The following is a 16,028-nucleotide window of genomic DNA, read 5'->3' as shown; positions in this document are numbered from 1 at the left end:
GTGTCACTGCTCCTTAAGTACTGCAGATGATTAGATGACGAGCAGGTGTGGTGACGAGCTCAGCCAGGTGTGTGAGCAGCCAGAGATAGGCACGTCCCCGAGCACTGTCAGTAGAGTGACACAGAACACCACAAGACAAAACAAAAACACACCAAGCTCCCAGCACACAAATCATAGACAAAGAACAAAAACAGCCAGTCATCACGCCCGAGGGTACGTGACACATGCGCCACAAATGACAGCTTTGTAGTAGTATGTAGTTATGTAATTAAGTATCTAGTTACAAATAATGGGCTAATATGTTTTGCTGTGTGGACTGTATATATATATATATCAATGTTTTTCACTTGTCCCATCTGTATTCAGGGAAAGTACTGTCCTACTACATGTGGAATGGCTGATTACTTGCTGAGGTATATGCCGGGATGAACAAGGATTTGGACAATTTGCAACAGGAACTTGAAAACAATTGCCAATTTGACCCAGCCGACCACGCCTCACGTTCAATGAACACCCACCCTCCTCTCCCGCACAGCTAGGACTGTACACCAGTGGGGTGTTTTGGCACGACTCATCTTTTCCCTATAGAAGCAGGAACTAAATGACTAACTTAACGTTTCACGTCTTTTTCCAAATTTCATTCATATTTTGTTTTTCTTTCTTCTATTTGATTTCCTTTTCATCTTATGCTTGTCATGTCTATATTGTAAAATATCTATGAGCTTCATTGTTTTGTACTTCTCACTGTCTAAGAAACTGAGACATACAACTCACATCTGTTTGTCTTTCCAGTGAACTTCAGAATTTAATTTCATCCAACGAGTAATTGGCTGACTTGAAACAACTCTCCATTCAGCTGCAGCAGAAATGCAGTGAGGGTTGCAAAGACACAGTTGAGATGCAGCCCACCACAGGGACAGGTAAAAGAAAACAAATAAAATCATCAGCCATCTGGTCATTACCATTTCACATGAGGTTTCTCAATCATGCCTGATCTGAACAACGTTTGTCCTTGTTCGATGTTTAGTTAGAGACTTAAATCAATATGGTGCATCAATACACACTAAACAAATTAGTTATTTCTAAACTTCAAAATTTAATTAAATGTGAACATTATTACCCAAAAAATAAATCACACCAACAGCAGGTAAAGATATGTTTTGTCTTGTTTTTTATAAAGTGAAATAAAATTGAATCCTGTTTTATAATGAACAGCAATAGTCTGGAGTGAGCCAGACAATGTTTTACGCTACACATTTTTTTCATCAAACTGCCGGGATGCAAATCTGAACACACAACATGTTGAAGACTGAAGCAGATGGGCTACAGTAGCAGAGGACCACACCGGGTGCCACTCCTGTCAGCTAAGAACAGGAACCTGAGGCTCCAACTTGCACAGGCTCACTAGAATGGGAAAATTGAAGATTGGAAAAACATTGCCTGGTCTGATGAGTCTCAATTTCAGCTGTGACATTCAGATGGTAGGGTCAGAATATGGTGTGAACAACATGAAAGCATGGATCCATCCTGCCTTGTATCAACGGTCCGGGCTAGTGGTGGTGGTGTAATGGTGTGGGGAATATTTTGTTGGCACACTTTGGGTCATCGTTAATTGTGGAAGCCTTCCTGAGTATTGTTGCTGACCATGTCCATCCCTTTATGACCACAGTGTACCCATCTTCTGATGGCTACTTCCAGCAGGATAATGCACCATGTCAAAAAGCTCAAATCATCTCAAACGGGTTTCTTGTGCATGACAATGAGTTTACTGTACTCCAGTGGCTTCCACATTCACCAGATCTAAATCCAATAGAGCACCTTTGGGATGTGGCGGAACAGGAGATTCACATCATAGATGTGCAGCCAACAAATCTGCAGCAACTGTGCAATGCTATCATGTCAATATGGACCAAGGTTTTTGAGGAATGTTTCCAACCCCTTGTTGAAACTATGCCATGAAGAACTAAGACAGTTCTGAATGCAAAAGTGGGTCCAACCCGGTACTAGCAATGTGTACCTAATAAAGTGGCCAGTGAGTGTATATGTGTATGGGCATGGCTAAATTGGAGGGCACCTGGTGGAGCAGCACACCTGACTTCAATCATCTCATCATCCAAATACTCCTGGCTTTCTACTACTTGTCGTAAGAGTGTTCCAAGTGTCTAAATGTGGTGAAGTACGTGTGGCCTCATGTCTTCAGTATCTACTCACTAGTAGTTTTGTTGTTGCCTCCAGTGACCCTCTCTAATGTGTGTTTTTCCTGTGCACCAGGATTCTTGTGTACACACCAGCTCTCGCCATGCTGTTTACCTAACCTGCCTTAGCCTTATCTACCATCTCACCAACAGTACCTTTAAACACTATTAGTTTTTACCACTAATTGTTATGTTCTACATCTGCTCTTGGGTCAGCTGACAACCAACTGTAAGAAGTAAAGTATCTGGTAGGCTAAAAAGAAAACAAAATAAGATGTGTCCGATTTGACTGCTATGCCCCCCCCCCAATAAAATCTGGGAAATGACTGCTGTTGGATGTTTTAGTTACAGCTTTACTGAGTGGGATGTTTGCATATGAACCCCTCATCAAACACTGAACCTTGTCCAGATAAATATCCCACACAGTCGAGTAGCTTGTCATTCTCCTAGAAGGCAAGACCACAACTGGTGGCCAAAGTAGCATGGCTCCATCACTTCTTGCAGCAGCAGGAGGACTTCTGTTACTTTTCTCCTTCTCATCAGGAGTGAGTCACTGAATTTAGGTTTTTCACTCACACAGTTTTATTGGGAAAAAATCAAAATCGTTTTTGTCTTTTTTGTGTAGCAAGTCAGAGTAGACAATGTTACAGCATGCACCACGAATGGCTTTGTAAGTATGCAGTTACAAATAATGACCTTACATGTTTTTGCTGTGTGGATTGTATATGTATATATTTATGAGAACACTATCATCAATGTTTTTCACTTGCGCTGTCTGTATTCAGGGAAAGTACTGTCCAACTACATGTGGAATGGCTGATTACTTGCTGAGGTATATGCCGGGGTGAACAGGGATTGGACAATTTGCAACAGGAACTTGAAACAATTGCCAATTTGACCCAGCCTCCCAAACCTCCAGGTCAACGCACACCAACACTCCACGCCCGCACAGCTAGGACTGTACACCAGTGGGGCGTTTTGCCACGACTCATCTTTCCCCTATAAACACAGGAACTCAGACTCACTTGTGACATTTATTGAGCACTCAAATTTAATTATGTTTCATGTCTTTTTCCAAATTTCATTCATATTCTGTTCTTTTTGCTTCTATTTCATTTTCTCATGTTCTTATTTGTGTGTTATCTATTTTGCAAAACCTCTTGGAGCTCCATTGTTTTGTACTTCTCACTGTTTAAGAAACTGAGACACATGACTCATATCTGTTTGTCTTTCCAGTGAACTTCAGAATTTAATTTCATACAACGAGAGGAAAATGGCAGACTTGAAACAACTCTCCATTCAGCTGCAGCAGAAATGCAAGGAATCCTGCAAAGACACAGTTAAGATCCAGCCTACCACAGGGAGAGGTAAAAGGAAAAAGATCATTTAATTTACCCTCGAGCATTCCCATTTATTTAGAGACTAAAATTAATATAGTGCATCAATGCAAAGTTTATTTATAAGATTTATTCTAGATCATTCAAATAAGTCATTTCTAAACATAATTAAAATAAATGTGGACATTATATTATTATTATTATTATAATATATATTATATATATTATATAACAGCTAGTAAAGATATGTTTTGTAATGTCTCGTCTTTTTTTATAATGAACAACAATTGTCTGGAGTGAGGTTTTTAGTTCTTTTTTTTCATCAGACTGTCAGGATGTTGCAAACAAAGGAGCCACCACCAGTGGTCTTTACTATGTGAAACCAGCAAAAGCCACAGAGCAGTTTCTGGTCTATTGTGAGATTGACAGCTTTGGACGTGGCTTTACAGTAATACAGAGGGTATGCCATGAACAAAATCAAGGGAAATGGCCCTTTATTGTCTCCATCTTGCGCTGTGTGATTCCTACACATTATTTTGTCGAAGAAGAACATTTTGACACTTTTTCATGTCTACAGAGACGCGATGGAAGCGTGGACTTCCGCAAGGACTGGATCCAGTACAAGCAGGGCTTTGGTAATCTCTCATCAGATGACACAACTGAGTTCTGGCTTGGCCTAGAGAAGATGCATCTCTTGACTGCCACTTCAAGCATTCCAAATGTGCTCAGGATAGACCTTGTTGACTGGGAGGGAAACAAAAAGTACATTCACACACACACCAACACACACATACACACACACAAGGCAAAAATGACCATGAGGATTAGGTTTCCTTTGAAGAAGAAAAAAATTACTCATTAGAGGTTACCCAAACTCAACATTAATCCTCCATTCCTCTCTGTGGCTTCCTTTCTCCAGGTATGCCGACTACAACATGTTCAGAGTTGGACCAGAGATCGACATGTACCGTCTAACATACGGCTTCTACTTTGGCGGTGATGCTGGAGATGCTTTCGATGGCTATGACTTTGGTGATGATCCCAGTGATAAGTTCTACACGTCTCACAATGGCATGCAGTTCAGTACCCACGACAAGGACAATGACAAGTACGATGGCAACTGTGCTGCGCAGGACGGCACCGGTTGGTGGATGAACAGATGTCATGCTGCACATTTGAACGGCAAATACTACCAGGGTAAGACCACATAGCGGAAACCTGAGCCCAACCCTTTAATCAGTGTTCATTTAGCTAATGGGTTTTGTTTAAGGATCTACAATTTTGTTTTTATTAACAAATCAACAACTAGCCCCTGAAGAATAAAGACAGAACTTTTATCCAAACATATATATAAGTAAAAATCCTTTAAGGTTCACTCTAAACTGTTTGTGTTCTCTTCATCTAGGTGGCAGGTACACGGAGAAGGATGCAGGTGAATTTGGCTACGACAACGGCATTATTTGGGTCACATGGCACGACCGCTGGTACTCCCTGAAAGAGACCACCATGAAGTTCATTCCCCTCAGTCACATCACAGCAGGCAGTCGACAGCAGGCTGGGGAGAAACAGTTTGGTGGACTTGGAGATGCTTAAAATGTAGATTAATACGGTTGTGGTCTGTTAAGGCTGCAGTTAAGGTGTTTAGTATAACAGCACTGAAATCGCCTTAAATGAAATAACGCGCCTCCTTGGAAGATCTCTGACAGAAATTAGTAAATAACATGACTCCATAATGTCTCGACTTTATGATGTGTCCATGTTTTGCTGATCTGACCGGCAACAGTTTCCCATTTTTCATTCAGAAAAGTGTTCCTCAGCGTTGCTTTGACCACTAAATAAAAGTATTTTCTTAACCAAATATGAGTTGTGGGTTACCTCATTGGCCGTCTTACTTTGGTCTGGACTTAGTTTGTCTGCCAGCCTGGAGTCAAACCCAAGTCCTTTGGCATGCAGCTGTTTTGTTACAACAATGTGCAGATGAGACAAAAGCAACTGGTAAACAGAAATAATCAAAAAATCCAAAATATGTGTCTGAATACATTGCAAAAACCAGCTCTACACACCTATATGTAATGCAATGCATCAAGTTTGAAATTAATGTGGAAGAATTGAATGTGTACTATGACACAGGTTTCCTTTGGTCATGATAAGCTCAATTGCTGAGCTAAAGTAAGCCAAAACAGTAGGTCAGAATCTGTCTCTCCTTTCTGCCTGTTGTGCCTGTTTGAAGCATTTGCCTCAGTAAGGATGCACTCTGTGAGCCACTTCCTAGGTAACCCAAGGGTTTTTTTGTTGACTGACTGACTCTCTTTAGAAAGTGTTGCATGTAACTTGAATGACACACAACATGAATTGGGTTGACTTAGGTAAGCACAGTGTCTTGTTTAGAACCGAAATCCAATAGGGTCTTCAAACAAGCATAGAGGGGTGCACAATAATCTTATTTGGACACTTAGTGAATCTCTGCATGTCTAAGAAGGATAGATATCCCCAGATTGGAAGTATTCTTCATATTAGTTTGGTACCACATTGTGTCCGCACTCTGTTTGCTTCAATAAGCAGTGCTTTGTAAGACATCATGAGTTTTCCTGAGAATTACTTCTAATACCACCTTAAATTTCATTATTTTGTCTTCTTCATTTGTTTATGCTATCTTGATATAATCAACACCCCCTGACCCCTGTCAATAATCATTTAAAATGATCAAAGTTGCACAATTGTTGTATTTATTACAGAAGCTATGATTTGGATTATCTGTGCTGCATTCCAAATCTCATACTTTTTCTTTTTACTATTAGTACATACTGCAACTGCCCTCACAAAGTATGTACTCTTGCAACTTGAATGCAGTATACAAAGAATTGGGATATACTACTTCAAAATCAAAACATTGCCCCTTAAACTTTGACTCTTGCTCATGCGCATGCTATGCAGAGGGGACTGTGGTCAGAATAGCTAGAAAAAAAGCATGCTGGCCTGCACACTGCAAAATGCAACCGAATGCAGGACATCCTGGTGTTTTTGGCATATTGTATTTGACATGCTATATATTGAGACATACTAGATATTTTTCTGTCATCCAAAATAGTATGGAAATATGAGTATTGGAACAAACCCCTGGGGACTGGATCCAAAGATGGTGCCCATTCATCTGCCTGGCATATACACCAAAAACATTTCTAGCTTCTGGGTATGCAGCCCAACAAATATGTGCAGTAATGTTTCACCTGCATATCTTACCTGCAAGTTCCTACTCTGCCCATAGACTTTACATAGTGATGACATCACGGATTCTTCGATCACTTTTTTTGCATGAGGAAAGTTTCACAAATATAGTTTTACAAACGTCTTTTTTAATATGGTGGTCTAAGGGAAATGTGCTTTTTGGACCACAGGGTGGAGGTCTGAGTCAAGTTTTTTTTGTATAGATTGGGCTCTGACTGATTTAACTTCTCTCCTTCCATTGTATCCATTTATACATACACTGTATGAAATGTTGTAGGCTATATTGATTATATTATAAATATTAGACATAGCCTAATTTTCTATTGTTGGTGGCACTGGTAGTTATGTTTGAAGCACACATTAGAAAGCACGCCTCAGAGAGAGCTTAGAGTATTAATATATGACATTGGTGTCAGTCTCAGGTCGGGCTTGGGCTTAAAAATTGTAAACACTGTCGGGCTGGGATTTTTTTTGGCCCATGCAGCTCAATACCACAGGTGGCCACTGGGCAACATTGAAAGCAAGGTTTAGCAGCAGCACCCCATCCAGGTCTTATTATCCATCAGCGGGATGGATGGACAGGACTTTCACCTGGCAGACCGCTGTTCGTGTCCTGTGTGAAACCAAAAGTCAACATGGACTTCTTTTAACTTACTGATGGAAGTTAACTTACATATCGTAACTTAACCTCCTAACGTAGCCGACGTATTTTGACCCAAACCAAGTTATTTCACTAAACCAAGTAGTTTTACTGCCTAAACCTAACTAAACTTTCATAATGTTTACCTCATGTTCATTCTTGTTACCATGATGACAATGGTCATCTGCATATCAATACAAAGTTCACCTGACTTTGTCCTTTCCTGCACTTCCAAAACTCGTGAAATGCCGCATCTGTAGCAGCTCTAAAAATCATGCGAAAACCTTTAAAAGTGTAGATATAACAGGAATGTCTAGCAAGCTGTTTATAGCCTATGTCATCCTATGAGATCAGATTTTAGTCATGTTCAACCAAATATACTTTTTTGCATGCCATTATCCTTAGACACATTTTTAAGCATTGGTTTTGATTTATTTGCAAAACAAATTACAAATGACATGAGGATTGATTTTATTTTTCTCACTAAAACCTCAAGGGTACACTTTATAGACATGGTTAGACAGGGTATTCACGTTAAATAAACTCACCCCAAACAGACTTTTCCTCAGCTGACCCCAGAATAACAGATTCATTTAGAATAGTACCAACTAAGACTAACTGAAGGAATTATATGGTTACAGTTTTTGTGTCTCACAGGACATCAAATCCTCTTGGTGACCTAGATCTTATCAGGGCCACAGTTGCCGTGTTTATTTTGATTCCCCTTTTGGACAGTTTATCTACTTTGCATTGTGTACTGGTAGTACTTGTCCTCATGCCTCATCACACTCACCTTGATAACCACCTGTAGAGTCCAAAATCCATTTGGCTCGAGGTAGATGGTTCCGCCAAATGTCAAAAGCCTTTGTATGGCCTAATATAGAGGATGGTTATGCAAAAGGCTAGGGATATATAAAGGATATACAGCTCCCCTCACTCCCTAAATTCCTATCAGTCAACAGGTGTTTTTGAGGTTGGTCTGAAGGGAGAACAGGGTTGTTTTATTTGTAGCCCTACTATTTCACAACATAGCAACCCACACACTTTGCACCAACTAGGTACATTTTTATTTATTTGTTTGCCATTGAAGGATTGGATAAACATTGGTAAATGTACTCTGTTAGGCAAACATGGCCTGTACACAAGACAAGAAAACCAAACTTTGGCATGTGCTCAACGAGTGCAAGTTACATTCATTTAAATTACATTAACTGTATCAATATATTGACACTAATTATTAGTGAAAATTCAAAATGTTGACATTTATGGAATACATTATTTCTATTATTCTTTTTTGCAGAATTACATGGGCTTACATTTCCCGACCTGTAGGTGGCGATGACAAACTACCAGCTGCTGTTGGTATTGTTTACTTCCGGGTCGTGTGGTCGTCGGTGTTTGGTGATGGGCATGTTTTCACGGTTGTGATATATGTTTGAGCGCGACCAAGCTACAATCGTTGAAAAAGTATTTTCTTCAACTGCGGTGTTTTTTCTGTGTTTATATCACCACGATGACTGAGGTAAGGCGAGGTTTGAAGTATTTTCGTGTATGTTTCTTTGCGCCCGCAAAGCGCTGGCTACCGAACCTGTGCCCCGCCGGGCCCGGCTAATGGCTGGAAAGCGTTACGTTTACGATACGATTTTCTGTATGCAAAACTTATACTTCAGGGTAACGTCAGAGTCGTTTATAAATTTTGCCCCCTTTAAATGTGTTAAATATAATATTTTTAACATAAGACACTATTTTCTTCTACAGGATGTCCAGAAGCACTCAGTCCACACACTGGTTTTCAGATCTCTCAAAAGGACGCACGATATGTTTGTGTCCGACCATGCGAAAACCATCGCACAGGATGATGAAAGGTAATTCTGGCAACTCAACGTACATTAATTTATGTTGCATTTTATTTCCATTGTTTTCTGCAAGTAAATTTAATGATTAACACATCTTGAACTGGGTTTAAAACAAGCATTTGTCTGCAATGTTAATGTAGTCCAGCAGGTGAGGGGCAGCGGTTTTTGCTTTCAATTTGACCGTGTGGTCAGGAAGTCACAGAGAAAAACAACAGTGAAATTGCTCTTATTTCCGTTGTCATGATTTTGATTAGTCTGTCAGATCTTTAGGCTTGTCAAAATGATGTCTAGTAGCTCTTTGTTAATTAATTTTAAATTTAAATTAACAAGAGCGAATGGGCATAGAAATGTTTCCCTTAACTTTCCCCTAAACTTCAGGAGTTCTCCTCAGCCTTTTGTGGACCTTAATGTTTGTTTTGACATTTAAGACCAAATGATAACATGACAGAATCATTACTTGAGTGAGCACATGAGTGATTTTGAAGAAGAAATGATGCACCATTGTCTCCTGTATTTGTAGCTTCAAGTTAAAGATGGGTGTGAAACTGAAAGCGGAATATGGTGCAGTTTTACACATGCCTGTCCTGAAGGAAGGGAAAGACAGAGTCTCACTGCTTCCTGGCAGCATGCAAGGCCACCAGGGCTACACACAACCAGGTGAGGATGAAACAAACACTGCATGTTACCCTCAGTATCATAACAGTCGATCCAGAAAGCCCAGTTTTTGTTTTGTAATTTATTTGGACTAACTAAAAAGGTTGTTGTTGTTGTCCTGAACATTGATGCTCTAGAACTCACTCATTAGAGGTGGTGGTTTTTATTCCAATGTCTTTCAGGGGATGACCCAGACTATCTGATCACTGGGACACACGCTTATCCCTCTGGACCTGGTAAGTACTATGCTTATTAATTTAACCAAGCTGCATGTGTATAATTGTTCTGAGCCCATTCAGTGAACTGCATCAGCATTATTCTAGTGTTTATGACAGTTTTTTTGTATTCAAAAGGAGTGGCCTTGACTGCTGACACAAAGTTGCACAGGAATCCAAGTGACGGAGGAGTCCACTCCATGGCACTGGCTTTGCCCCCCTCACAGGCCAGGTAACGCCCCCCCTACAGTGTGTTAGTGTAATAAGTTATTGGTAGTAATTTGGTATAAACACTCTGGAACTTTTCAGGATTTTGAAAGAACTTATATAAACAAAGGTTCACGTTGTTGAATTTCAGGCAGGACGTAAGCCGCACCGCTGCTAGTGTTGGTGACATCCATCGGCATGCAGGAGGAGCGGAGAGGTCTCACCCTCAGTCGTCTGCTGTGGTAGGTTGAAGTGTGTTTAAAGCTATCTTGTTACCCTTGTTGTAAAATCTCTGAAAGCAGCGCAGAGCTGATAATGAATGCATTTATTTTAGTCTCTCTTGGAGGGAGGCGGCACCAGAAATTCTTCACTAATGAGGAAAGCTCCAACCATGCCTAAACCCCAGTGGCATCCACCATGGAAGCTGTTTCGGGTAACTACAAATCATTTTAACTTTTCCTTTGTGTGCTGTATTTTCCCATTATTTGTAGATGTGCCTGCTGCACTGATGCCAAAGTGAAGCCTACATCTGGGATGTTTCCTTATTTTTAACAGTAGTATGTTTTATCTGATAGGTCATCAGTGGTCACCTTGGCTGGGTGAGGTCCATCGCTGTGGAGCCTGGGAATCAGTGGTTTGTCACAGGGTCTGCTGATAGAACCATAAAGGTGAGTGAAGCTGAAAATAACGAATTCATAATGAATGTTATCCAGAGGTTTTATACTGAAGAGTGTCTTGAAGTGTAAGAACAAGAACACATTTTGAGCATGAAAACACTTTTTTGATCTCAGGAATAGCAGTTTGACAAAATTAAAAACTCAAGGTCTACTTTCTATCTCCAGTGCTCTCAGCTGCATCCCATGGTCTTCATCTGCAAATTGAAGTTGTTTCAGTTGCCGTGGAGTCATCTCTGTTTGCTCACATGATGACAACTGAGACATCTCGCTGATTTAGACTGAGATGCAGGGTCTATTTACCCCTCATCTACTGTGCTAAATTTTTTCTAACCTCTCTTTCATTAAATCTGTTGTATTTTAAGTAGGTTTATGAATGCCAGAATGGTTAATTGCAGCATTATTACACTTTGCTTTTAATCAAATCAGACTTTATATATTTAGCGCCTTTACATTTTCTTCTGGACCCACAGGCTGGATCAGTATAGCACTTTTTCTAGTGTCTACAGCTGCAGCTTTCATGATAACATCCCTCCTGTCACCTCAAGATGGCACTGTTTCTGGAAATGTTCTGTAATGTTCATAACATAACTTGATGGGTGTTTGTCTTGACAGATCTGGGACCTGGCCAGTGGGAAACTGAAACTCTCCTTGACTGGACACATCAGTACAGTGCGAGGTGTGGCGGTCAGCACTCGCAGCCCTTACCTGTTCTCCTGTGGAGAAGACAAGCAGGTCAAGTGTTGGGATCTGGAGTACAACAAGGTATGACATCAAAATGAGAAAGAGGTTGATGCAATGGAATTACTTCCGAACCCATACATACAAGTCTTAAAAAGCCATAAAAAGACTTTTCATTTGATTTGTCGTATTTCTCGATCCTGTTGACAATGTCAATCTGTGTATTAGGTCATCAGGCACTACCACGGACACCTTAGTGCTGTGTATGGTATAGACCTACATCCAACCATTGACGTGCTGGTGACGTGCAGCAGAGATGCCACAGCAAGGGTGAGCTCATACGTTGCATGTTCGTCATTGAATGTAAACGAATGTTAACGTTGAAATTTAACAGGTTCAGTTTTGTTTTAAGAAAGAGTTCTCACCTTTACTTTCAGCAGTCACTGTTGCATTTTCATTCACATTTTCCTCTGCACAATTACAAGTGGATAAAAGCATGTAAATAAATGTGGGTTTGAAAATTACCTACTTCTGGATTGAGTTTTAAAAAAACTTCATTTGAGATTCAGGCAAGAGGGTTCCAGTATCTGAATTTTCTGATAAACATCATGGCTGCTTTGCTCCTGGCTGTGATTTACCATTCTGTGGGTTGCGTTCAGCTCTTTATGTTGTGTTGTGTTTTCCAAGCATGAATAACTTCTGGTTTTCACAGTTCTGCATTTGTCACCTTATACCTGTCGTTATTGAACAGTAGTTTAATAATGAATACCACACTCATTCTTCCCTAATAATAAAAAAAAATGCTTTCTTTTTGCTTGGTTTTAGTGTAGTTTTATGTGGGGTGTACCTAAGCATGTATCTCTCCCACAAAACCGAAGGAGTACAAGTTTCAGAATGGACTGGTGTTTAAAGAGACCATCCTTACATCAGGCAGCTGTTGCATATGTTTTGAATTTGATGCGTGTAATTAAGGCCTCTGCAGGATTCATTAATTAAAGTAATTGGATTTTTTTCTCTGTCCATGCAGGTGTGGGACATCAGGACAAAAGCGAACGTGCACACACTAACGGGCCACACCAACACTGTTGCCACAGTGAGATGTCAGGCTGCAGAACCACAGATCATCACTGGTAAATACCAAACAAATCATTGTGTATCACCATTAAGTGGTTGACCTTGTAGCCGATTGGTTGGCCTTTTCACTGTTAATGTCAGATAACAACTGCAACTGATTAACTTCTTGCAGGCAGTCACGATTCAACCATCAGACTGTGGGATTTGATTGCTGGAAAAACCAGAGCGACTCTGACAAACCACAAGAAGTCTGTCCGAAGTATTGTGCTGCACCCCAGACAGTAAGTCACCGAGGTTACCAAACCTAAACATATATGGTTTAATTAGTCAGTGTTGTTAAGGATAGTGCTGAAACAATTACATGGCTAAGAGTAATTGGAGTTTTGGCTTTCCTCAGTTTTATATAATATTAAATTGAATCCGTATGGGGTTTGATGGGGCGATACAAATTTTCATCTTTATTTTAATGGACTAAAAGCTTAATCAATTACAAAACAAATCATTAGTCAAAGCTCTTTTTGAGTTATTATGAACAGTAAGATATTATATCCTAGGGGATTATACTATACCTATTATACCATAATGAAAACTAATTAAGAGTAATGTACTTAATTTGTTGTCATCTTATTACCTGTGTTTTACAGATACACGTTTGCTTCTGGTTCTGCTGATAACATCAAGCAGTGGATGTTCCCAGATGGCAACTTCATCCAGAACTTGTCGGGCCACAACGCCATTATCAACACTCTGGCTGTCAACTCTGATGGCGTGTTGGTGTCTGGAGGTATTCATAACTAGTTACACTGTCACTTTCTTCCTAAACAGCTTGTTTCATCCACAGAAAATGTTTCACTTTTAATTCTTAATAAGATGGTAGCATTTTTGTTCTCTCTGTAGCTGACAACGGAACCATCCACATGTGGGACTGGAGGACAGGCTACAACTTCCAGCGGATTCATGCAGCTGTGCAGCCTGGATCTCTGGACAGCGAGTCCGGCATCTTTGCTTGCATGTTCGACAACTCAGAAAGCAGGCTGATCACCGCTGAGGCTGACAAGACCATTAAAGTATACAAAGAAGACGACACTGCCGTAAGTTACACTGTTCTATTTAAAGTCAATTTAGATTGAAGTGTGAGTTCCCAAGCTGATCATGTGACAACTCCTGTTTTCTTTCTTGCAGACGGAAGAAAGCCATCCAATCAACTGGAAACCAGAAATCCTCAAGAGAAAAAGATTCTAATGATTTTATATTTGTTCCTCTTTGTCACAGTAACGTTTCATTTTATTTCTACCAAATCTCCTGTTGTAGATATACGTCAGGTTTTTCTTGCTACTACTTTTTCCATCAGGCAAACTTCTTCATAGCTAACGTGTCTAACAGAAGCAACCACATCCCGATATGACGTTCAATTGTCCCGTTTTATTCTAAAAACCATTTGCAGTCGTCGTTGTATGACATTAGTCCGGTAAAGTGGCCATTTTGGAGTGCCAGGAACCTCCCCTGAGTGTTTGTTCTTGATGATGACGGCTCTCTGATGGCTATGGTGTGTCTGATCGACCACTCCTTATATACAGACGGATTGGCCTCAGAGTAGACCTGCTTCTGGCTGCAGTGTCGAATAAATTGTTTGTGAAAATGTTTTTTTGTATTTACTCAACAGAATTGCCAGTTGTACAGATGTGGAAACAAACATTGCCCTTTTTCTGGCTGAAAATGTGAAGTTTATTTTGCTCCATTTAATAAAGACCACATTTTTCACACACTGCCTTTGTCTTTTGTTCAGTGAAGGGCTTTATGTACTTAAGGTATCTGTTGGTGACAATGTTCCTGTAGTACTTGCAGCTGTTGCCCTTAATCTCCTCCCAGTAGCAATTGTCTCCAGGTGTATCACTGAGCTCCACTGTGCTTATAGTGTCACCAGTTGGGCGGGTTAGCTGGGAAAGCGCAGCACAACAAGATACATCAAATACACAAATTTTAATAGAGGTATAGATAGTTAGCCCACCAGCTGAATTTTCGTGTGTATTGTCAGATTGCTTTTTAGAGTAAAGGGTTCACCAGAGTTACAAGAATGACATTTTCATGCATACTTCAAGAAGTATCTTGCCATGCAGTTACATTACACCAATATTTTCACAATGTCCCACTTTGGATTATTCTGAAATATCAGTGTAAAACCACATGAAAGCTGTTAAAAACACATCCTAGGAATGTCGGTGTGCGTCAGTTGGTTCACAGCTATTAATTTCCGTGACCTCCCTACATACATCCATGCACCCCAGAGGATTTTTTTTTTTTGAGCGCTTTATATCCATATCTACCTGACTCTTGGATGTAGAGCTCTGAGAGAGCATGGCAAAACCCTCGGCTCGGTTTCTTCTTAAGGCCGGATTTTTGTTGGTTCTGACTGTTAAACCCGCTCTCTAGAGGTTCTTTAAATGCTAGGAGGTGATGGGCGTTAAACATGATCTCCTCCTCCAGAGACCTGAGACACATCTCAAAGTGCTCCTCATCCTTTTCTGCATTTCTAAAGGCAACACCATAGACGGTAGATGTAAAATATCTGCGCGATCAGGTGAAAGATGTTTAATCAGTGTTGTGTGCATACATATAATCCAATCTCTAAAATACACTTAATTTGGCCAAGACCTTCTCTTTCTCTGAAAATGAATCACTGAGACTGTTACATGAATTTAAACACAAATGTTTGGCTGATGGGATAACACTCATTTTACCAAAAGGTCTCCTCACCTGAAGTCTACCCACAGCAGGCCTGCAGTAGCTCTGCAGTTTCTTTACTCAGGTATACAGCTCAAGTTACATCTGTTGCTTGGTGACGGTGCTTGCAGGCACCAATGGGAGGATGCATGATGGCTACTAAGGCCTGCCAGACTAATAAGGGCTCCAAGGCTCAAAATGTTTATGGAGGCCTGGATTCTATAACAAGCATAGAATAAAATAATTCAAAGCTTAACCATGATATGTGTAGAGAACAAGCTGTACTGTCCAATGGAATTCTTAGTTTGTCTTCTATGGTTGCTTAAAAAGAAAAGACAAACACAGACAACTGGCAATTAAAAATATATTAAAAAATACGTATTTAACTGAACCTTGAGCACTTAGTCCATCATCAAACCTGCACTTTTATTGTGTATTCTGATTAATTTATTTGTCTCTTTCCATCTTTATTAATTTGTCTGTAGCCCAGTCTTAGATTATAACTGTGTCATTATGCCTTCCATAAAGCAAGGGATTTCCATCTCCTTA

The 16,028-nt window shown here is 40.2% G+C and overlaps 2 protein-coding genes across 5 annotated transcripts; both read left to right on the top strand.

Moving 5' to 3' along the window:
- The first annotated feature begins 378 nt into the window (after positions 1 to 378).
- LOC119898787 (fibrinogen gamma chain-like) lies at positions 379 to 5,304 on the top strand. Of its 3 annotated transcripts, XM_038713017.1 has the most exons (8): positions 2,625 to 2,740; positions 2,821 to 2,865; positions 2,981 to 3,027; positions 3,432 to 3,562; positions 3,859 to 3,992; positions 4,110 to 4,294; positions 4,452 to 4,729; positions 4,938 to 5,304. In XM_038713017.1, the coding sequence occupies exons 1-8, from the start codon at positions 2,678 to 2,680 to the stop codon at positions 5,123 to 5,125; spliced, it is 1,071 nt and encodes a 356-aa protein (XP_038568945.1). In that variant the 5' UTR covers positions 2,625 to 2,677; the 3' UTR covers positions 5,126 to 5,304. The 3 variants fall into 3 exon arrangements, with proteins under 3 accessions (XP_038568946.1, XP_038568945.1, XP_038568947.1); XM_038713019.1 differs by having other exon boundaries at positions 2,642 to 2,865; positions 2,981 to 3,114; XM_038713018.1 differs by lacking the exons at positions 2,625 to 2,740; positions 2,821 to 2,865; positions 2,981 to 3,027 and adding an exon at positions 379 to 413.
- A 3,077-nt stretch (positions 5,305 to 8,381) lies between these two features.
- plrg1 (pleiotropic regulator 1) lies at positions 8,382 to 14,523 on the top strand. 2 transcript variants are annotated; one of them, XM_038713015.1, is made up of 15 exons: positions 8,384 to 8,919; positions 9,156 to 9,262; positions 9,774 to 9,910; positions 10,090 to 10,143; positions 10,261 to 10,354; positions 10,481 to 10,571; positions 10,664 to 10,762; positions 10,905 to 10,997; positions 11,619 to 11,768; positions 11,913 to 12,014; positions 12,712 to 12,814; positions 12,931 to 13,039; positions 13,403 to 13,542; positions 13,656 to 13,849; positions 13,941 to 14,523. In XM_038713015.1, the coding sequence occupies exons 1-15, from the start codon at positions 8,911 to 8,913 to the stop codon at positions 13,998 to 14,000; spliced, it is 1,542 nt and encodes a 513-aa protein (XP_038568943.1). In that variant the 5' UTR covers positions 8,384 to 8,910; the 3' UTR covers positions 14,001 to 14,523. The 2 variants fall into 2 exon arrangements, with proteins under 2 accessions (XP_038568942.1, XP_038568943.1); XM_038713014.1 differs by having other exon boundaries at positions 8,382 to 9,262.
- The last annotated feature ends 1,505 nt before the right edge of the window (positions 14,524 to 16,028 follow it).

The sequence above is a fragment of the Micropterus salmoides genome, unplaced genomic scaffold, assembly GCF_014851395.1.
Source record: "Micropterus salmoides isolate LMB-PRFRI ecotype aquatic unplaced genomic scaffold, ASM1485139v1 Ms_hic_scaffold_12, whole genome shotgun sequence".
Taxonomy (NCBI): Eukaryota; Metazoa; Chordata; class Actinopteri; order Centrarchiformes; family Centrarchidae; genus Micropterus; species Micropterus salmoides.
The sequence above is the reverse complement of the archived record's forward strand: the minus strand, read 5'-3'. Positions and strand labels throughout refer to the sequence as shown.

Bases quoted from the DNA above. Each gene is read 5' to 3' on its own strand.
- LOC119898787 (XM_038713017.1), top strand. From the start codon at position 2,678: ATGGCTCCATCACTTCTTGCAGCAGCAGGAGGACTTCTGTTACTTTTC. The intron at 2,741-2,820 runs GTGAGTCACTGA...TTTTTTGTGTAG, and splicing joins TTTTCTCCTTCTCATCAGGA to CAAGTCAGAGTAGACAATGT. The intron at 2,866-2,980 runs GTAAGTATGCAG...GTCTGTATTCAG, and splicing joins CATGCACCACGAATGGCTTT to GGAAAGTACTGTCCAACTAC.
- plrg1 (XM_038713014.1), top strand. From the start codon at position 8,949: ATGTTTCTTTGCGCCCGCAAAGCGCTGGCTACCGAACCTGTGCCCCGC. The intron at 10,763-10,904 runs GTAACTACAAAT...TTTATCTGATAG, and splicing joins CACCATGGAAGCTGTTTCGG to GTCATCAGTGGTCACCTTGG. The intron at 13,543-13,655 runs GTATTCATAACT...TTCTCTCTGTAG, and splicing joins TGGCGTGTTGGTGTCTGGAG to CTGACAACGGAACCATCCAC.